Source organism: Canis lupus, chromosome 13 (assembly GCF_048164855.1).
Source record: "Canis lupus baileyi chromosome 13, mCanLup2.hap1, whole genome shotgun sequence".
NCBI lineage: Eukaryota > Metazoa > Chordata > Mammalia > Carnivora > Canidae > Canis > Canis lupus.
In genome coordinates, this window is record NC_132850.1 from 26,057,264 (window position 1) to 26,080,321 (window position 23,058).

A 23,058-nucleotide genomic window follows, 5' to 3' on the forward strand; every position below is an offset into this window, starting at 1 on the left:
CTGATTTACATCAGATTTATATAAAGGTTGTTTGAACCTACACCTTTGCGTCCAGCTGGTAGCCTTTTTCTAAGTTAATTACACGAAAGCCTCTGAAAAATGTTAGACATTTGAGAGAAGTTGTGATTTCAGAGATAAAGGGAACATGCTGTGAAAAGTATGGCCGTATGGCATAATGACATAAATCCTGCAGTTCTAATCAGGAGGCCTGGGTTCTCACACAGTTTCTGCCACTAGCTAGTTGTGTAATTGTGGACAAGTCATTTAGCTTTTAGCTTCTCCAGTGGTTTTTTTCCCCCTAATATGGGAGTTTAGGGGGATGCTTCAAGAAGCGATTATATCATACTATGTTTAATCATGATTTAATGAACAATTTTATTGCTGAGTTTAAGAGAAATTATAGCTTTCTTTGTCCTTGGGATAATCTGACTAGAAAGATGGATTAATTGTGCAGATACTGAGTTCTTCATTCATTCCCATGAACAAAAGATTAGATCCCAAAGTACTTACAATATTGTCTTTTGAAGGCCAAGTATTCACTGCAAACTGAAGTGGGCTGTGTGTTTTATTTCAACTTTGAGAGGAACCTATCTATATTAAAATACATCCACCTCTCTCTTTTATCATGAGGGTATATATTTATCTTTTTCATGGTCTCGTAAACTTAAATTACAGTCAACACTTGATTTTCTGAAATGGAATCTTTCAGAAGTACTACTTTCTTAATTTCTTGCTCTAGTCTACATCATTATTGCCTTATGTCATTTTACATTAACTGTGCCATCATTTTATGCACATAATTAGAAATGGACTCTGACCCTATTTTCTGTGCAAGGAAAATAGCATGTTTTCCTTAAATACCAATGAATTTACCTTTCTCTCAAGGGAAATTTAAAAAAAAAGAAGAAGGGGATCCCTGGGTGGCTCAGCGGTTTGGCGCCTGCCTTTGGCCCAGGGCGCGCGATCCTGGAGACCCGGGATTGAGTCCCACGTCGGGCTCCCGGCACGGAGCCTGCTTCTCCCTCTGCCTGTGTCTCTGCCTCTCTCTCTCTCATAAATAAATAAATAAATCTTTAACCAAAAAAATAAAATAAATAAATAAATAAATAAATAAAAAGAAGAACTAAAAGAAATAATATTATAAAGTGTCAAACTATGATATGGACTGAGAACTTCTCATGCTGTATCCTCAGTCTGAAAGGCTGGCAAACATTCAGCGTAAAGGGCAAGGTAGTTAATTATTATTGCTTTGCAGGCCATGTAGACTCTATCACAGGTGTTCAGCTCTGCTGGCCTACTGCAAACAAATGGGTGTAACTGTGTTCTAATAAAACTTTATCTAAAATTAGGCAGGCACCAGATTTGGCCCACAGGCTATCGTTTGCTGACTCTATCTAGTAAGTTAGTTGATAAACTATGTCTGTTATGTCATATAGGCTCTCCAAAGAGTAAGTCAAGGACAGTGTATTTATAGTAGGGTGAATCATTCAATGTCATACAAGTTGCATGCATTTTACAGAGAGCTTTTACATTCCTTTTTATTTTTGAAGAGAAGTTGTGATTTCAGAGATAAAGGGAACATGCTATGAACTCCTGTCAAGACACTATTTATAGTCAAGGAAGCATAGACTTTTACAGTTTGTCCAAGGTTACCCCAAGAGTATAAGATTTTACTCTTATTTCCCTGCTTTATATTTTATCGGAGTACTCGTGAACTCATTGAGCACTTATCTCCAGTCTTGCTTCGTGTTACTCGGATATCCTGTATCCTAGAATTTTTAAAGTAAATTCAAGTTCAAATTTAACACCATGGCTATTCTCTGGATACCGAATTCATACAAAATAATCATACAAAGTAAACTTTGGTAACAATCCCCCCCCCTAAAGGAAGGCCAAGTAAGCAGAAGGTGGTTTCCAAGAATAACCAGCTCTAGAAGTTCATAGCAGCTGTAAAAATACATATTCAGTTGAAATTTAGCTTGTAATATAAGGGTACTTGAATTTTGCTTTTTCCTCATCTTTCTTGATTTTTTTTTTTGCAAGTGATTTAGAAAGACATATTGAGGATATTTATTGATTGCTCTTAATACAAAGGCCAAACCCTTTTTTCATAAAGAGCTGTCACTGGAAAAAAGTTGAAAATTAAATACCAATTGAATATCTTTTTTTCTTCGCCTAGAGTTGTTGCTATTGGTGGAGTGATGGTATGTTTTTTACTGTGTTTACCTCCTGAATACGTAATGAAGAGATTGGCTTTGGCAGTGATTTTCTTTCTTAATATCTTAGTGGTTGTGGCATAGTTCAGTTGAGGGCTAGCAGAAAAATTGACAATGTTATACTATTTACTGTGTTAAAGCTCCTTGAAAATCAACTGTTTTGTTCTGTCTGAATGAGTACTACTTAGGGTAGTCACATGTTATTAGAATTATTGGTTTAGAATTTTAAAAATCCAAGAGAAAAGAAATCTGCAAACACTGTAAATTTTGCATGTATTTTCCTTTTTATCCCCCAGACTCATCAAGCCAAAATCTCAAATCCTGAATGTTTTGTAAATACATTCTATAATAAGTATTGTTTAATTGTTCCTTTTGAGTGCAACTTTAATTTGCCCCTTTCAAAGTCATTTCATTCTTTTTTTTTTTTACAATGATTTATAATATTTTCCTTCCCTTTCTTAATTAGGCACTCTTAATGAGCTAGTTGCATGAAGAAATGTGCCTGCTGCTTTAATAGCATCATGGCCTAGGGATTCTGATCTTACCTCTTTGTACTTCCGTACATCTCAACTCTAGGATTTTTGAATACTAAATGAAGGTGAATACATAGAAATCTGAGTACCCAGCACATAGTAAGTGCTCAATTAATGTGAGCCATTTTAATTTTTAATCTATTTTAAGATGACCATTTTTTCTGCAAATGGGCTAATTTAAAAATATGTACCATACAGATTATCTGGTTGTTCCTTTTGCTATGTCTTTTAGAAGTCAGAGTTCATTAGAGGAATTAGAGTAAATATGAATACTCTGATACTATTATGTAATATTGCAAGGATATTGGTTCATTTTCATATGCATCAGTCACTAAATTTTATTCTTCACTGCAATACTAAACTAGGAAGTGGCTATCTTTTTAACCGGGATATTTAGAAATGAGATAAAAATAGCTTCCTCCCTGGAACCACAGTGTCCATGCACTGGAAGTATGCAATTATGTAGAAGTTTCTCAGATCCCACAATAGCATCCTTTTGGAGGAACTGACATTGCTGTTTCAAGAATATCCTAGCTCTCGTATCCTCATCTCTTACATTTGTCCAGTGGTGCATTGTTTACAAATCTTTCTAATGCCTCAAATCACCTCCTAAAGACCTCAGCCGGTATTTCAAGGCTCTTCATTAAGGGCTAAGGATGACCAGAGGTTATTACATAATTTGATTAGTCGCATCTTGTTAAGGAGAGCTTGCAAGTCTAACCATTGTAAGTCTTGTCTTCTTGATTCCTTTTCGTCCCTTCCTCTTTGCCTGTGTGTCTTCATCCCCTTTTTTTCTTCTCTTCCTTAAGACACTGGATTTTCTCCTCCTCTTCATTAGTTAAAAATAACCCTAGGGATTAGAAACTTGACTGGGCTTCATAATGCAGGTCTCTTTTAGCACACTTGACATTTTTTCTGCAGTCTGGGACAGGCTTTATTTGCCACAGGAGCTTTAAATCTTTACCATTGTTTTAACTCCCACATCAGTGCAGTGCACACCGGGGGTGGGGGTGGGGAATCAAATCGTTGAAGAAATTGTGGACACTCACACAAATATGCATGTTAAAGAAATGAACAGCTGTAGCATTGCCTAGCCATGTAGACTTCAGAGAGTCCCAGGGTGAAGGGACTTTTCTGTATACTGTCTTATGTAGGTGCATAGACTTGAGAGAACAGATCGGGCTATTTGTTCACTCTGTCAGGATTCTGGTATATCTAACACTGCCCTCATATACTGCCCTCCAGCTCCCTTCCAGACTACTGTCTTAGTTCATTGTTCTTTTGTTCATTCATTTCATCATTTGCTTAGCCATTCATGTACTCATTCACCTATTTGGTACTAAGTGCCTATTCTGTGGCCGGTGCTGGTATAGTTGCTGTGGATAACATACTTCGTGACCAAAATGGACAGATTCCTGCCATCTAAGAGCTTGTGTATGTGCAGGAGAACAGTGAGGGTCATTTCTGAAGAATATGATAATTATTAAGATTACTTATGCTCAGTGTCATTTTGGGCCTTAATAACTTCAGACTTGACCTTTACAATGTATAATTTCTTTCAGATGGCATAAGACTGGATAGCTTTAAGAAGGCAGGGACTGAGGTAGCCCGGATAAACGGGAAAGCCTGTGGAAGAACTGGAATTTAAGCTGGAGGTGAGGGAGCACATTTCAGATAATGACAACATAGGGTTGATGGATATGGATTTTATTGATAACCAGAAGAATAATGAGACCAATATCACTGCGGGAGATTTGAAGTACCCAACAGTAAAGATATCACTAATACTTAGCAGATTTTGAAGCCTAGATGGTAAAAAGATGGGCCAGATTTTGGACAGCTTTGACTACTAGACCAAGGACATTGGAGTCTAATTCTTGTTTTTGTTTTTTTTTTATTGTCCATTATTGAGAATTATTGTAGATATTTGATGAAGAGTAGAGACTAAAAGGATAAGCAGAGGGATTAGGTACTATGCCATGAGCACAAAGGAAGATGAAATTTCTGGTCCTGAATGCCACCAAATAGCTCTGTGTCCTTGGGGGAACATGTTTTAGCTTTAAGTACAGCAGTTTCTTCAGAATACACATTGAGGAGATGCTTTCTAAAGTTCAGAATATTACAAATAGAAATCCCTGATCTCCAGATTTCTCTAGCATTTACCCTTCTGTGGCTTCATGAACTTTTCTTGTAGAAGTTAATGTCAGATGCCACCTTAAGTTTGAGGAACCTGGCTGGCCAGGAACCAGAAATGATGGTTACAAAGTGGATACCATGTGGTTTGGGGTTGGTTAGGGGCCTAAAACCCTGGACTTAGAATCAAACAAGTGACTTTGAGTTCTGGTTTTTCTCATTAGCGATGAGATTCTGAGCAACGTGCTTCACATCTCCGAGGCTCACTGTCTTTTTGTAAAGTACTGATTCATAGAGTTGTAGAAAGAATGACTTGGGATTATGTACACATTGTAAAATGTTTGATAAACACTCATAATTGGTGTTACTACTACTAGTACATGACCTCCCCCCACATTCCATAGTTTAATATAATGACAGAGTAGAATGGTGTTTTCTGGGCAACCACTCTCTTCACTAGAAGCCAGGACCCCATCTGGGAGGTATTAAGTGAATTCACAGGTGTTGGAATTCATTAGGCAATTAGACACGACTCTCTCTTCCCTCATAATATCTAGTCTCTCATGGGAAAATACAATGAAACTTAATTTGTACTCACTTTAGCGTATCATTCAGATGACCTGCATTTGTTTGGATTGTTGAAGCAAGAAGACATGTGGGCTGATTAGAGATAATGGTTCAGGATAGAACAAAAGTGTATTTATTGTGAAGTAGGATACACACTGTAAAATTTCCAAAGTGTTTAGGAGTTATTATGGAACCTATTGAAAAATGGAATTTCCTGGTCTTGCTTAAAAGGGAATGTTGGAGCTATGGAGGCTAAAGAAAGACTAGCACATCCTGTAATTTTTTGTTTTCTCATTGTCAAAACTTTACAGCACAGTGTTGAAGATATTTCATCTTTTGGTTTTATTAATGTTTGCCTTGCCCACGGGATAAGCTGCATGAGTTTCCTGCATTTCTGAGTATTGCTGGTGGTCACTGCTATATTGAGGTGGGGAACGGTACAGCAAGAGGGAACAGGGATTACTAGTGCATTTGAACTGGAGTGTAGTGAGTAGGAAGCAAGAATCCAGAGCCTTCCCATGAGGTATTTTAACCAATCCCTTCCATTTCCCTTTGTGTAGCCCAGATTTACTGAGTGCCACTCATGTACCTGGAAAAAACTTCTTGCTTTTCTCCCAGAAGGGTTCTGAGGGCCAGGAGCCAGTCAAGAAAAATGATTGACAGTTAAGTCAGAGAGTGTCCACTAAACCACAACTGTTAAAGCAGACGGAATTCCCATTAGACGAATGCTTTTTTGGACCCAATCCAATGATAATAATCTATTAAAACAAGTTGTCTAATCTTATGAGTTAACTTGAAAAGAGAAGTGGATGCAGGGTGATTTGCAAAATGTTTGCACGTGTAAGTTCAATTTATTTAATTTTAAATAATTAGGGCATGGCAATGATTAGTGCTAATTGGAGCTATGTCGGGCTGAAAGAATTATCCAAATATGTTTTGAAGACTCCTGAGATTTTTGCAGTAAATCGTATTTAACTCTAGGGTTTTATTTTTTTTATGATAATGCTAAAAATCAAAGATACACATCTTAATGAAAAAAATACCAGACTTTAACCCAGTCTGAAAGGATTTGGAAACTATACTTTAACGATAGCTATGAAGGCTAGACATGCTTCAGAAGGAAGATTAATGGGGAGGGTTTTAATGGCCCTCAATATAGATATTTAATAAATGGAGAATTCTTTTTTCCCGCCACTAATTTGAAGCAAGATCAAACTTTTGCATTGTATTGAAGTCTTATTCAAATGGAGGACAAATGCTGCTATGATTCTATGGGTTTCACAGTTTTCGAATTCATCTCTGTTTCAGAATCTTTTTTGTGAAATTAGCGTTACTGAACACCTCCATTCCCACATGTGTCTTTAAAAGTTAGTGTATGATTAAAATTGAATTTCAAATTTCATAATAAAGAAGACAAAAAAATGTGGTAGGTTACATTTACACAAAGATTTCATCTGTTTAGGTTGGTAGCCACTACCACGAGGTTCCAAAAATCGCTTTTGCCAAGTCGCTTCTGGCAAGAAGAGATTCTTGGAGAAGCTATCAGAACAGTTCTGAATTGAAAAACTTTAGTATTTTTGTTTGTTCCCAAACATCTGGCTCATGGCCACTTGGCAGCCATATCTATCATTTCTCTGTCTGCATAACATGAAACATGCAGCTAGCTTACTATTCCTAAAATAGGTATAATTGGAGGGTCACTCTTTGGATGATTAATTCCAGCTAATAAAGGTATGCATTTTAAAAATGCTTATTTGGTGGTACAAATATTAAATGATGCTCTTAGAAAAGTTATCCCATTTGTAATTAGTATTGCCATCTAGGTTTATTATTTTACTTTTCCAAAAAGAATTCACTTTCAGAGTGATAAGATGTATAGGTGTGGAGGATGGGTCTTCTTTTAATGAAAACTAAAATTACGGGTTTCGACTCTTCCCACATCACCCTTGCCTAGACTCAACTTTTGTTTTTAAAGTATTTTCATTATAATAACCAGCTCTTGGTTACTGCTGATAGCACTAATTTGCTGTTTCTTACATCTCTTCCTGTATTAATGGGAATGAACCAAACAACATCCAACAAAGATTTGGAAGTGGAGTTGTTTTTTTCTGTAACAGATTCTAGTAATCGTATGTCCCTTTACTACTTTGAGGTACTTGAAAATTTGGCATGGCTGTTTGTTTGTTCTTTTTTCTTTTAGAAGAAATAGGGGGAGAATGGGTAATGACCCCTTTGCTTGCTCAGTATGCCCAGAATGTTCTACTCAACTGATCTTGTGAGGATTCTAGTTCTGTTTGATTCTGCTCTGAATGACTAATAATTACGATGCCTAAATATGTACCTCAGTGTTGTCTGGGAATTTCTAAATAGTTGTAATTACCTGATATTGAATTACAAAATTCAGTTACAGAATCAGAAAATTGATGGATGTTTCATCAAGTGAAAATTTTTTTTCAAAGCACTAATTACTTGTCCTCAGTTTCCCAATAAAAACAAAGAACAAAAAACAAACAACAAAAAAACCCCAAGTGTTATTTTATATCAGTGTGGCATTTTGAGAATAAGGACAAGATCTGCATGCAAAATGTATAGGTAAAGAGCTACATTTTTATCTGTGAAGAAAAAATCATTTGTCCATTTTACATTGAATTTACTGTATATTTAGAAACCTGTATAATTATAGGGGGGGGAGTATATTTCCATTGAAACACGGTAAGCACTGAAATTATGTTTGTTAATGAACACCTACCTATGAGATGTATATTAAGTTTTATTTGTCTAGGTGAAGTCTTCCTTTTCTTTTTGGTGTGTATTCTATCTTCATAGGAAAGTTCCACACTCGTTAAATAGCTGGCTATTATGATATCTTGAGAGAAGAGGGCTATATCTTGGCCTCCTCACTGAGCGAAATCTCATTATAATTTGTCTCTTTAGGTTTCCAAAATGCTGGGCTCACATGCTTACCTCATTAATGAGACTGGAACACAGCTCATAATGGCTGGTTTGTTGCACTAAAGCCACACAGAGTTAAAAGAATGTTGCAGTTTAATCCATTGGCGCAGGAAATGCATTTGCAATGCAGTTGCCCACTTGAGGAAAGATGGATAGAAAAGAGTTCCAAATTCAATTAATTTTGAGCTCTTTTATTTTGATTCTCCCCCATTAGGTGTATTCTTAACGTACAGGGACAGGAATCTAATAAAAACCTAAAGTGGTTCGATGGTCAAAAAGAGGTGTCTTCTTTTGTGTAAAGTATTTTTTGTTTCTTAGGTCACAAAAGAATATTTTCTTCACATATTTTCTTCATAAAGGCTGGATTGTTTCGTGGCTAACCCGATTTGACCATAGTGCACTGCCTGGTGGGAAGTGTTAAACCTCTTATTTTAAGCTAAACAAGATTACTCTGAAGGCTGGCATTCAGGGGCTTGCTTTTAGTGTAATGGGTTAGGGTCTGTGGCACACCCCTTACAGTTCCAGTAATTGAACTCTTTGGGTACTTCACTCCCTAATCGTTAGCTCTAGAAGGAGCCTGCCATGGGTATGCAAGAAATTGCTAACTGCTTGATTTCCCCATGTTAGCTTAATGAGGAAGAATGGGGTCACCATGCCAACAAAAGCACCATAGCAGTGGGTTTAGAAACATCCTTCTCTTGACGTTTGTTTCTCATTTGGGGGTTTATAGGATACTACGATTGCTAGAGAGGGTCAGACAAAAACCAAACCGGATTTGAAATCAGTATGTTATCTCTCGTATGTGTAAGTTACTGTGGTCACTTCACCTCAATTCTTGTTCATTCTATTATTCCATCTTTTTAGGTTAAATTTGAAGACAGTTAAAATGTTAATATGTACTTAACGTTGATGTTAATTTTCAGTTGATTATTTCTTGGCCCACAGCTTTAAGATACGGATCCATCAGAAACCCATCTGATTTCATTTGGTTTCTAAAAGCTTTTGTTCTAGTTACAGGCATTCTTTAAATAGCCTTTGTTTTTTAGCACAGTTTCAGGATTACAAAAAATCTGAACAGAACAAAGTTCCCAGGTATGTCACACCCGGTTCCACCTATTTGCTGACACTGCACATTAGTGTAGTATATATGTTACAGTTGATGAACCAATGCCGATATGCTATTATTAACTAATGTTCATACCTACTCAGATTTCCTTCATTTTTACCTAATGTCCTTTTTCTGTTCCAGGATGATGTCTAGGATAGCACATTACATTTACTTGTCATGTCTCCTTAGGCTCCTTTTGGTTGTGACAGTTTCTCAGACATTACTTTTGATAACCTTGACAGTTTTGAGGGTTCCTAGTCAGCTTTTTTGTAAAACATTCTCCACTGGAATTTGCCTGATGTTTTCCTCATGATTAAGCTGGGTTTGTGGATTGAGAGGAAGAACACAGGTCAAGTGACATTTTCATCACATATTATCAGAGGATTAAGGGTACATGCTGTCAACATGACTTACCACTGTTAAGGGTGACCTTAATCACCTGGTGGAGATAGTGTTTTTCAGGTTTATCTGCTGTAAAGTCACTCCCTCCCACATCCTTCCTTTCTCTTTGGAAGAAGGCACTATGCACAGCCGTATTTATGGAGTGAGGAGTTATGCTCCCTCTCCTTGAAGATGGAGTAATATATAAATTATTCAACATTCTTTCTGCAAGGGAGACTTGTCTCCTCTCCCTTATCTGTCTGTCTATCTATCTATCTGCCTATCGTTTATTTTTATCAGTATAGATTCGTGGATATTCGTTTTTGTACTTTAGTTTATAATTCAGTACTATTCATTTTGTATTCAAATTGGCCCAGCTTTGGCCATTGGGAGCTCTTTAAGCAGGCTCTCATGTGCCATAGACAACATTGACGTATCCTCATCGGTATGTGTGTGCACGCACCCTACTTTCTGGCACTATGAGATGTACCAGGCTCATCGTGTGTATATCCTACCCCAGTCTTAAGATGAGTCCATCTGCAAGGAACCCTTGGTTCCTTTTATTGGAAAATGGTATTAAAGTTGAGATGTAGACATTGGATAACACCATTTAAGGGATACATAGCACCGATTTCTAAATAAGATTCAGAAGAATCTCTTTCAGGGATGATTAAATGAAAGAATAGATGGTCATCTTCGGTTTCTTCTCTTTATGTTACATTTTTCAAATATTCTAAAAAGTCCATTTTTAACCAGTGTTAGCCAGGATCGCATGTATTAATAAAGACTATGAGGAATTTCAAATGTTATTATAATTAAAATAAGAAAAACTATTGTCTCTGCTGACCTTTTACTACTAAATCAAACCAATTATGTTTCATTTTAAATTTCGGATAAATATCCTGTCATTCATTGTATTGGATTACATGAAATATGCTTTCATACTTTTTGGATTTCTTTATAATCATACTCTCCCTAGTGACAACTTTGGGAAATTATAACCTGGCCTAAAAAAAAAAAAAAAAAAGCCTACGTTTTCATCAGTGGATTTCAATCTATTACTGATTTATTAGGCTGTTATATGTTTATCTGGATATGTACAGATACTTCTTTTTTTTTTTTTTTAAGATTTTACCCATTCATTCATTAGAGACACACACAGAGAGAGAGGCAGAGACACAGGCAGAGGGAGAAGCAGGCTCCATGCAGGGAGCCCGGTGTGGGAATGGATCCTGGGACTCCAGGATCATGCCCTGGGCCAAAGGCAGGCGCCAAACCGCTGAGCCACCCACGGATCCCCTGTACAGATACTTCTGATGGATGTTTGAAATCAATGGAAAGTATTATGCTGTAGTATAGAGTTAGCCTGAATAAGTGAAAGAATTCCTTATAGTCTGAAGTGCTAAATATCTCACTAACATATTTTTTATGCCCTTAATCTTTAAATTCTTTCCTCACAAAGAGACCGCATATATCATCTATTGAACCTCTTTATATCTTGTGAAATAGTAAACATTAAAATTCTTCTGTTTATTTTGTTGGTGCAGAAAGCAAGTCTCTAATCTTGTATAGAGGGTAATTATTAATAAGGAAACCTATTTTTTCTTTGAAGAGAAACAAATACCCTGACAACTTGATGATGGCAAAACTTTGATAAATCATATGAATATGTTCTAGAAACAATTTCTAATTATACTTTTAACCATGCATTCCTTCTTGTCACATACTCAGAAAAGTACGCCTTTATTATATTCCTGCTTTGGGATGAGTCTCCAGTGAGAACTATTTTAGAAAGGAGGGCAGCTAGGAGAAATCCTATATTATTGATACGAGGAAAGCTTATGACTTCAATGATGAATAGTGGATACAAAGTAAAGGATGCTAGATTTTTGTTATGTCTGGATAGACTTTTCTCTCAGTTATTCTTATAACTTCCAGATACTGATTTTTATCTGCTTTATTATTACAACTATACTATCATTGCCAAGGGCTTAATTTGGAATTAAATGAGCCTTATGCTTAAGTAATTTATTTTCATTAGTTTGCCAAAAAGTGAGTCTCATGATAGTTTTAATACTCCAAGGCAGAATGTTTACATTTTTCTTTCATTGAGTATAAAATATTCCTTTTCAGTTTCCTTTATGTCCCATAGAATCTGAGATCAGAAGGCAATATTGAAGCTGCCATCATGAATGGCAGTTTTCCTTGAATAGTAGAGAGGGGCGCTCTTATAGTTGATTTTTGCTCTTCTCTTGTGCTATTTCTTTAGGCAAAGACTCTCACAGAGGAAGATAGTGCACTACAGGGCTTCTATAAAGGCATCACCACTAGTTAATATGACAGGTTCTTCTCATCAGGTTTGCCTTCATATTCAGGTGATGTGTGGGAATGATTTTGATGTTTTATGGTAAAATTCACTTTATTTGCTCATTATAGCTATGTTCTTTTATTCTATTAGCATTTCCAAGGACTAGAGACAAAATTGTCAACCATGAAATTGATATCCTTAGTTGATTTTTATTCTATGATTTCCTATATCTGACAGTTCCAGAAAAATCCCTCTAAGATTTTGTCATTAGAAATATACAATATATTTGTATATATATGTATAATAGAAATATATATATATTTTCAGTAACAGAGAGACTGAAGCTAATTTCCCTTTTAATGTTAAGAAGTTTTTAAAAAGATGAATAACATATTTGAACTTTTTGAAAAATTAGACTTTCATAAAACTGATTTATATGATTTTATAAATAGTGAATTAAAACCTGAAGGAAACCTATCTATTCAGTAACTGACATGTATGTGGTAAGAATTCTTCTTAAGGATGCAATCATATTCCCATTTTTGATTTTAGTTTTGGAATGAAGTTGTAGTCATGAAAATGCTCTTCCACAACATGTTACTGCCTTTATGTGTACTTTTCATGGAGAGGTGTGGAGTTAGTCAGAAAATGCTGTGATATAAAGGTGATAAGGCTAAGTTTCTGTATTTGATGACAATCAAGGTAGTAGCCTAGGAGTTGTGCAATATTATTTCATTTGATCCTTTGTATGGAGGATTGGGAGTGAGGATTTACCATAACAGGATTTAAAATGTGTGAGGGGTGCCTGGGTGGGTCAGTCTATTAAATGCCCAGCTCTTGATTTTGACTCAGGTCACGAGTCCAGGGTCATGAGATTGAGCTCTGCATTGGCCTCCCGCTTAGCGGGGAATCTGCTAGAGAATCTGCTAGAGATTCCCTCCCTCTGCCCCTTCTCCTATTCCTGCATGTGCATTCTCACTCTCTCAAATAAATAAACACATTTAAAAATATATATATAAACTGTGTGACATAATGACAGGTAAAAAATTGACTTTTGGTATGAAAGAGTTTAAGAATCATTTTCAAAAGCCTACGAATGTTAGGCTCTATAGTAACATCTGAGAATTCAAAGATGTGCCATTTGTTATATCCCAGACCTAAAAGAGCATTTTTAGATAATATTATCATAATTTGTATCCCCCCTGGGGTGCATGGTGTTTTTATCTGATTTTCTTAGTAATCAAGAGATTTTTCTAGCAAAATTAAGGTAAAGATTATAAAATTATTATAGATTGAATTGGGACATGGAAAAGTGTTTTTTAATGTTGAGAAACTTAATTATAAAATCATGGCAGCAGTGAATACTAAATATGGAAAAGCATAAGAACTAATAGATAAAGTCCATAACCAGAATTTAGATTTGATAACATTATATATATGTTTTAAAAAATTATTTCAACCTAAGAAATGTATATAACAAATTATCAAACCTTTTGGGATTTTTTTGATACATTTTTTTGAGGGGCTGTGAATAAATGATAGCCACTCATAAATTTGAAGCCGTCTCTTCAACCATTGATCCAGCTCCCTTTCATGCCCTGCCTTAGCATTTGACATCATCTGATGTTTTGTATAATTGTTTCTAGACTTGGCGGGGGAGGAGGGGAGACTTTACATACATATATATGTATGCATTTGTGAAAAATATATGGGATTTTTTTTTTCTTGTGTGGCCTATATGATTTTATAATCATATTTTGCAACCTGAGGTTTTAGGAATCCTGTTACTATCTAATGATTTGGTTCAATTGCATTAATTCCTATATAGTATTTTTTATGTTGGTTATAGATGTATGCCTGCATCTATCTGTCTGTCTATCATCTATCATCTATTTTCATATACTATAATGTAGTTTATATGTATGGTTTATTCCTGTTAGTTGCTTTATAGATTCAGAACATGTGGGTATGCCATATTTTGTTTCCATATTGCTCTAATGAAATTTTTAGTGATTTATTTATTTTTACTTTTATAGACAATGCTGCATTTGAAATCCTTTTGTTTAGATCTAAGAGATTTTGTTAGACAGTAACTGTGTCCAGATTACCAAACAATAGATTATACAAATTATTAATTTTCCTAAGTACTTCCAAATTTCTCATCAAACTTTCTAATTTATATTTTCTCAATATGTAATAGTTCTTCTTTCAACACAATTTTAATGACTTTTGTAGCCAATTATTTTTTCCCCAGTTTTCCTTTTTTCCCTTAGATTCATTTGAAGTATGTTCGCTTTACTGTAACTTTCATTTTTATTAACAAATGAATCCTAATTGTTTTTTGTCTTTTCTCTGAATTTCCCATCTATATTTTAAATCTGTTGTATTGGATTAATTCCCTTTTGTGATTCACGTTTAGGAGACTAAATTCTTTTTTTCCCCTGGGGGGAAAAAAAATCCTTTGTCTTCTGTATATTGCAATGAGAGTTGAATATTTCATCTCTGAATTATACTTATTACAGAGATCTCAATTCCTTTGTAGCCTGACCTTCATGACACTCATCTATTATACTAAGAAGCCAATTTGTCCCAGAACCTCAGAGAAAGCATTATTTATGTTTCATTATGATTTATTCATTTAAAATGAGGAAACTGTGCCTTAAAACTTTGTGAAATGAAAGCCAGAACCCCACAGTATTTTTAGTGTCAGTGTTAAGAATTAGCCTTGTAGAAATATGTGATGATTCTCTGCTTAGGCTGCATTAGAGTCTCCTATGGAGATATTAGTCAGACCAGGGCATTGGTATTTTTAGCAGCTCACAATTAATATTGATGGTCCTTTAGGTTTGAAAGCTATCTTTTAAGGCACTATGATTCTTCTCTTCCCAGTGTTTTTCTAGACAGAACAGAACTCCAAAAGCATAGGGTCTGTCCATTCTCAGCTTACAGGTATACATCAGGTGCGTAATAGGAGAGCACCTGCCACGTACAGTGGTCTTAATGTTATGCTCAGTGAATTCATTACTTTTTCATTATTAAACTGCAGCCATTTTTTAATGCTACCCACCAGAGATCATCCTCCAGTCACGTTAAGTTTCCCTCCAATCACGTTAAGTTTCCCAGACTTAGGCTTCTCCTCCTCTCTGTATGGATTTTTACTAGTTTTAACCTTCAAGTCTGGTGATAATTCTTCAGAACTCTCCTGCTTCATCTTACAAATACCTGTGTTGAATCAATTTGATACACTGCGCCAAGAACAACAACAACAGCAGAATGCTGAGGCTAATGATATGACTTGACTCCTAGGTGTAACTCAATAAAAATGTGTTCATTTGATTTAATCCACAAGTCAGTGCATAGGGACTGTGATTAATAAATAAAGCCTTCCCATGCTTTCTTTTCTTTTGTCTTATTTTTAAGGCTCTTACCACAGAAGCAATGAATGAAGTTAGAAGAGAGATTTGGTTTGATCAGAATCCCATTTTCTAGGTGACCCATTTTTAACAAATTTTGTGAGAAGGCATTAAAGAGATTTGAAACTTAACGATTTCAAAGAAATCATAAAATATGTAAAAAGTGGTAGCCGATCTTGAGGCCTTAGAAGCTCTTCTACTTCAAACATTTTAACATCAATTTTCTTTTACCTGTTTGTTGAGTTTTCCTTTAATGGTGCCATTTATTTATTTAGCCCTTATAGACCTTACCTTGAAGTTAGAATGAGTGTGTGAGAACATCTTACTTCAGAACTTTGGTGTCTCTTGATCTTAGTTGTTTAAATGGGAGCTGTATATGAAAATGCTTTAAAATATAAAGTAACTTGTAAATTAATGTCAGCATTTGATTATTAGTTCTGCTTTTTCTTTTTCTTTGTTGTCATTTGCTCCACATTTGGACTTCTTAGATTTTATCACTGATAGTTTTCATTAATCTTTATTTTGTAGTTTATTATTTTTAAATATTCTTTGAGTATGATAAAATCAATCATTTTTATCACATCTTGAATCTTACATTTTATTTTGATCTACTAAAATTTAACTAGTAAAGATGCTTTGTTAAAAATTGACAAGGCATTTTGTCTTCTACTTGTTTTGAGAATAAAATGGAATTATGCAATGATTACGGCTAACTTCTTCTGGAGTTTCATGACTGGCAAAGAATCCTGATTACACTTCCTTCCTTGTGTGGTTCTCTTACTCCTTTGCTTTTCTTTCTTTTTTTTTTTTTTGCTTTTCTCCTTGACTGATGAAGGGGAGTTTTTGTAATGCCTCTCCCTTCTCTCACCCCCACCAGAAGACATTGGAATAGAATGTTATACTTTGTATACTTAGTTGAAAAATGGACTTTTGGTACAAATCGTAACATTGAATTGTTTTTTCAAGATCAGTCTTCTTCTTCCATGGTATCTTATTTCTTTTATCCTTGCCAAATGACATGTTTCTCTCTTGTGTAATCAAAGAATACTCAGTTTTGTGATTGGCCTATCAAGTTATTATAGCTTCTAATATGCAGTTTTGTGTTTTGTGGGTTTTTTCTAAAATCAATAAATTTTAAGATTTTTGCTGGGTAGAATTTCAGAGGAGCAAAAGAACGGTTTGCAAAAAAAGTATTTTTAGATGATATTGATTCTGAACCATTTTATTTTTCCAGAAAAAAAACCTGAAAGTGAGAAATTGGTGATGACTGAACATACTACTCCCCTACCACTAAAAATCCCGTACAGCCTTATGTGAAATACTTTTGAGTAGAAGTCTGTCACAGATGTTTTAAAACACTGAGGCAGTTAATTCTGTGAATTTAGCATTACTGTGATCTGATATTAACAGTCTTAAAATTGCCATAGTTTCCATCTGTTTGCTTTTCTCATTTTCCTTATTTTGAATTTTTAACCTCCTCCTCTTTAGTTCATTTCTTTTATACCCAGAAGTACCCCCTCTTTAAATATTTAAAATATTTTTCAAAATAATTTTTGAAATGTAAAAAATGTAAAATTAAGACATATCTCTCTCACACACACACACAGAGAGAGAGAGAGAGAGAGAGAGAGAGAACCCTCTAATTAGAATCTCCTTTGTAGAGGTGAGAACTTCCAAGACCTTAGAGTAAGATCCCGTTAATGATTTTGAAAGTTAGGAATAATGTAATCTGTGTTTAAAAGGGCTGGGTCGCCAGTGAGGAGGAGACTATTGTGATAATCCAAGTGTGGGCATTTTGGACTCAAGTGATGAAGGAATAGATGGCGAGAAATGGACCAATTTGGCATATATTCTGAAGTGAAAATGAGAGGAGTTGGTAATGGTTGGAATGTGGCGGGAAGGAGGGAGGCTGGGAAGCAGAAACTGGTTACAAAGTTTTACCATCTTTTGTGGTGGTGATGATTGGAAGAGGAAGTGTTTAGTGTCGGGAGGGTATGAAGTCAGGTTTTAGGTTTGGGCATTTTGAATTGAGATGCATAAGTGAATATGTCCACTAGGCAATTGAATCGATGATTGTGGAGATAAGGGAAGGTTAATGTGGAGTCATTAGCATGTATTAATATTTTTAAAAGTTACAGACCTTGCTAAGATCATTGGGTTAATAGTAAGATGGAACAGAGATGGTCCATGACCAGTTCTGTGGCTTCCAGCAATTAAAGGTGAAGTAAATGAGGAGTCTGAGGAAGAGAATCCAGTGGCAATTGTATATAATACATAGGGACTTTTTAAAAAAGATTTTATTTATTTACTTGAGAGGAAGGGAGTGTGAGAGAAAGCATGAGCAGAGGGAAACATAGGTGGAGACAGAGGCAGACTCTCCACTGAGCAGGGAGCCCCACATGGAGCTCCATCCCAGGACCCTGGGATTGTGACCAGAGCCGAAGGCAGACACTTAACTGACTGGGCCATCCGGGTGCCCTGAGACTATTTTAATAGAAGTTTTACATGCTCAAGATACATTGATCCTTGGACTTAAAAATGAAGATATAATTGACATTTAACATTTTATCAGTTTTAGGTGTATAACATAATGATTTGGCATATGTATATATGGCAAATGATCACTACAGGAAGTGTACTTGACATCCATCACCACAAAGAAAATTTTGATTTTTTTCTTGTGATAACAACTTTTAAGATCTAATCTCTTAGCAACTTTCAAATATGCAATATGGTATTGTTAACTACTGTCACCAGGATGGGTATGGCATCCGCAGAACTTCTTTATCTCAATAACTAAAAGTTTGTATGTTAGACCACCTTTACCACTTCACCCATTTTGACAACTCTCCAGTCCCTGTCTCTGTTTTTTTTTTTTTTTTAATGAGTTCAGGGGTTTTGTTTTTTAAGATACCACCTATAAGTGAGAGCATATAGTATTTGTCTTTTTCCAGCTGACTTATTTCATTTATCATACTGTCTTCAGGATGTGGATGGCCACATTGTTGGAAATGGCAAGATTTCCTTATTTTTTATGGGCAAATAATATTCCATCAAATATATAGTGCATTTTCTTTATCCTTCATCCGTAGATGGACACCTAGGTTATCTTGGCAATTATAAAAAAATAATGCCTTGACTGTTGTAAATAAATATCTTTGCTGCTATAAATAAATATAAATAATTTGTCTTGGCTATTTTAAATAAATAATGCTGCAATAAATGTAGGGGTGCAGATATTTTTTTGAGGTAGTGATTTTGTTTTCTTGAGATAAATACCAGAAGTGGAATTGCAGGATCATATGGTAGTTTTATTTTTAATTTTTGATGCAACTCCACACTGTTTCCTGTAGAGGCTGCACCAATTTATGTTCCTACCAACAGTGCACAAGGGTTCCCTTTCCTCCACATCCCTACCCACACTTGTTATTTTTTGTCTTTTTGATAATAGCCATTCTAACAGGTGTGAGGTGGTATCTCATTGAGGTTTGGGTTTACATTTCCCTGATGATCATGATATTAAGCAGCTTTTCCTGTCTTCCCTGGAAAAATGTCTATTCAGATCCTATGTCCACTTTTCATAAGATTTTTCTTTCTTTTGAGTTGTAAGAGTTTTTTCTAAAAATATATTTTAGATATTAACCCCTTATCAAACATGATTTGCAAATTTCATTCAGCAGGTTGCCTTTTCGTTGTATTTGTTGATGATTTCCTTTGCTGTATGGAAGTTTTTTATTAGTTCGATATAGCCCCATTTATGTATTTGTGATTTTGTTGCTTTTTGTGGGTTTCTTTTTTAAAACTAAACATTTGGCATATCTTTCAGGTTTCAAGCACCATTTTGAGTGTTACTAATGTATAATTTTATACAGTGTCACTGTGTGCATTAAGAGATCACATTACCAAGGAATCATTAAAGTTGGGATATAGTATCCATCCTTCCCCCTCCAGCTTCCCTCTTCAGGACTTAGATTGTTTGAGGTCGCTAAATTCTTACTCAGGTTGAAAGAATTTTCTCTCTCTTAAAATAAGTAAGCACATTATCAAAGTCATTTTATTTTCAAAAAGTTGTCATCAGCATGGAAAATTTGGGATTCATCAGGAGTGTTATTAAATGCTTGATGTCACTGATGTCAGTGACAGCATGGGGTAGCAGATGAAAGCCTGGTTGACAAATCTGCAAGAGAATTCAAGACAATGAAATGAGGATTGGCATAGACAGTAGGTAAATGCTGTTCCTCCTTTGAGCCAAGCAGGATCCTGTCCTGCTCCATATTTGGGGGAACGCCTACTTGTTGTTTCCCCTAGAATCTAAACCATAAAGTGAAAGAAGATAGTCTTTATTTATTTATTTTTTAACTTTATTTATGATAGGCACACAGTGAGAGAGAGAGAGAGAGGCAGAGACACAGGCAGAGGGAGAAGCAGGCTCCATGCACCAGGAGCCTGACGTGGGATTCGATCCCGGATATCCAGGACCGCGCCCTGGGCCAAAGGCAGGCGCCAAACCACTGCGCCACCCGGGGATCCCGAAGATAGTCTTTAGATGTCTACTCCATCCCATGCAGGGTGCTGAGTACTCTTACATCGGGTCTCAATTTAACCTGACACCAGTTCCGAGAGGGAATATATATCCAACCCATTTTTACAGAGGTCCAGAAGCTTTGTGAAAGTGAAATCAAAGTGAAGCTTTGATTACTGGTGTTTCAGAACAAGAAAGAAAAAAAATGCTCATCCAAAGTTACATACAAAGTAGGCCCCCACAGTGTCTGCTTCAGGTTAAATTTTCCCTAAGCACGTTTGAAAGGAGACAGAACCAGTCATGTGTTTAAGGCCTACGTGGTTTTACCTGTCCACCTCTAAATGTCCTTGCCTCTCTAAATGTTCAGTGTTCCCATGCTCTGTTGACGATGATCCTAATTTTTTCTCCCTTCTCTTTTGGTTTCAGAGGAAGAACTTGTCTCTTTTCCTCAGCATTAGTTTGTTAACTTTCTGGGGGACTTCCCTTTTGGGGGCCCGCTTATACTGGATGGGAAACAAGCCACCAAGCTTTTCCAACTCGGACAACCCAGCTGCCGACTCAGATAGCCTGTTGGCCCGGACGCTCACTTTCTTCTACCTGCCAACCAAGAACCTGTGGCTGCTGCTATGCCCAGATACACTCAGTTTTGATTGGTCAATGGATGCTGTGCCTCTGCTCAGAACAGTCTGCGATTGGAGAAACCTGCACACTGTGGCCTTCTACACGGGACTCCTGCTCCTCGCCTACTATGGCTTGAAGAGCCCAGGCGTGGAGCGGGAGTGCAACGGGAAAGTGGTGACAAATGGCAAGCAGAATGCAAATGGCCATAGCTGCCATTCGGACGGGGAGTACCGGAACTCGGAGAGTAAGCCCAGCCTTGCAGCCAAAGCAGAAAATGGCATTAAAAATAATGCAGCGCAGAGATCGCCACTTCCTTCTACGGAGAACATTGTTGTGCTCTCTTTATCTTTGTTAATAATACCCTTTGTTCCTGCCACCAACCTGTTTTTCTATGTGGGCTTTGTAATTGCCGAGCGCGTGCTGTACATCCCTAGCATGGGCTTCTGTCTCCTTGTTACAGTGGGTGCCAGAGCCCTTTATGTCAAGGTCCAAAAGCGGTTCCTCAAGAGCTTGATTTTTTATGCCACGGCCACATTGATTGTTTTCTATGGACTCAAGACTGCGATCAGGAACGGAGATTGGCAGAATGAGGAAATGCTGTATAGGTCAGGGATAAAAGTAAACCCAGCTAAAGGTAATATTTTATTTTATGCTTGGGCCTGGACGGTGTCCTCGGGCTGCCTTTGTCGACCTTTGCTGCTTGCCCTGGAGCGTAGTATTTCTGCAGTCCCAGTACCTTCCTTTCGTCTCATTTTGTAAAGAGGTGGGCAGCCCAGCCAGTCTAGAGACGGATCCAGAATTCCATTATTTGGACTAGGGAAGTGTTTTCCCATGTCCCAGACCACATCGGTCCAGGACGGTTGTGTAGAAGCACTGACTGTCCTAAGGATGTAGAAAGATGCTTGGTTTCTATATTTTAAATACTGTTACAGACATCATCTCTTTCATCCTGTGATACGGGTCAGGCTATCCCACTTGAGTATATTTTAGCTTTGCTGCTTTCCAAGCATCGCCTGAGGAAACACCCTAAGACTTCCACTGACATCTTTAGAAGATTTGGAGGTAATGCTACCTCTGAATCTTGGCATCACGTCTCTAGGTGTCAGTGTGTGCGCATACAAGTGTGAGTCACCCTTAGCTTTGCACAGCCTCAGGAATCTGGATGTTGCCAAGCAGTTAGCACATTCTTACTTTAAGGGTTCTTAAGTCATGTAGAGAAATAAACTTCACTGTGCAATGAGATTGATCATCTGTTCACTATTGTTTCTGATCCGGAAGACTATTTTAGCAAATCACAGAACCTGTGGTCAGAATAGAAAGTCTCCCTTAAAGCATAGATGAACAATCCAAAGCTGTTGGAGTAATTTCCCTGGTTTAGGGAGCAAAATGATGATGGAAGCCTGAGAGCAATTCAATGAAAACAAGTGCACCTTTTAAGTGCAGAAATATATTGCAGTAAATAGTGCCAACCAGTCCTGTTCTTCATAAGCCTTTCCCCCCCCCCTCTTTTTAAAGTTATTTATCTTTTAAGTTATGGTTGTTTGCATGACATTTGAACTGGGCCTTTTCTACTTTTTCCAACACACTTCTATACTGATATTCAAATACTGAAAGTGTAAAACTGTGTCATATGTGTGGAGTGACTTATTGATGAATACTGGAATATGTATCCAAAGATCTAGATACTCCAGAAGCAACTCTGGTATTATCTTTATTCAGTTACAAATTAACTCTTGAGTTCAGCAAGCAACTACTCATTTCTTTAAGCTAAGGAAGTGATTGTTGGTACTTGTGATGCTTAATAGATTGCAGGGATTTTATTCAATCATTCATTCATTCATTCATAAGAAACACAGAGGGAGAAGCAGGCATCTCGCAGGGAGCCGGATAAGGGACTCGATCCCCAGACCAGGATTACAACCTGAGCCGAAGGCAGGGGCTCTACCCCTGAGCCACCCAGGCGTCCCATTTGCAGGGATTTTAATGGGAGTAGAAACATTAAAATTGAGCTAGTGCATAGCCTAGAATTCCTCAGTTCTTGTGGGAAAAAAAATCTTTTCCGTGACTTTTGTGGGTAGTGAGTGCTGCACAGTTTAGTGAATTCATGAACCCAAGTCTTGCTGTAAAAAATTTTGCAAAATCGGTTTGCTTTTCAGCTGACTTTTCTTCAGTGGTAGATGGAAGTATATAAAGCAAGGCAATGTTGCTATTTATTTTCCTGCTATTTAAAACGGGTACATTAAAAAATAAATAAATAAAAAAAAAATTAAAACGGGTACATTGTAAGGAATTAAAAAAAAAAAA

The 23,058-nt window shown here is 36.6% G+C and overlaps 1 protein-coding gene across 4 annotated transcripts in view; it reads left to right on the forward strand.

Annotated features, from left to right (window-relative positions):
• TMTC2 (transmembrane O-mannosyltransferase targeting cadherins 2) overlaps positions 1 to 23,058 on the forward strand; it is a 395,252-nt gene that overhangs the window by 170,304 nt on the left and 201,890 nt on the right. For all 4 annotated transcript variants that reach the window (XM_072772934.1, XM_072772933.1, XM_072772936.1 and 1 more), the window contains one exon: positions 20,560 to 21,388. In XM_072772934.1, coding sequence (XP_072629035.1) covers positions 20,560 to 21,388 — 829 coding nt within the window. The remainder of the gene's footprint in view (positions 1 to 20,559; positions 21,389 to 23,058) is intronic.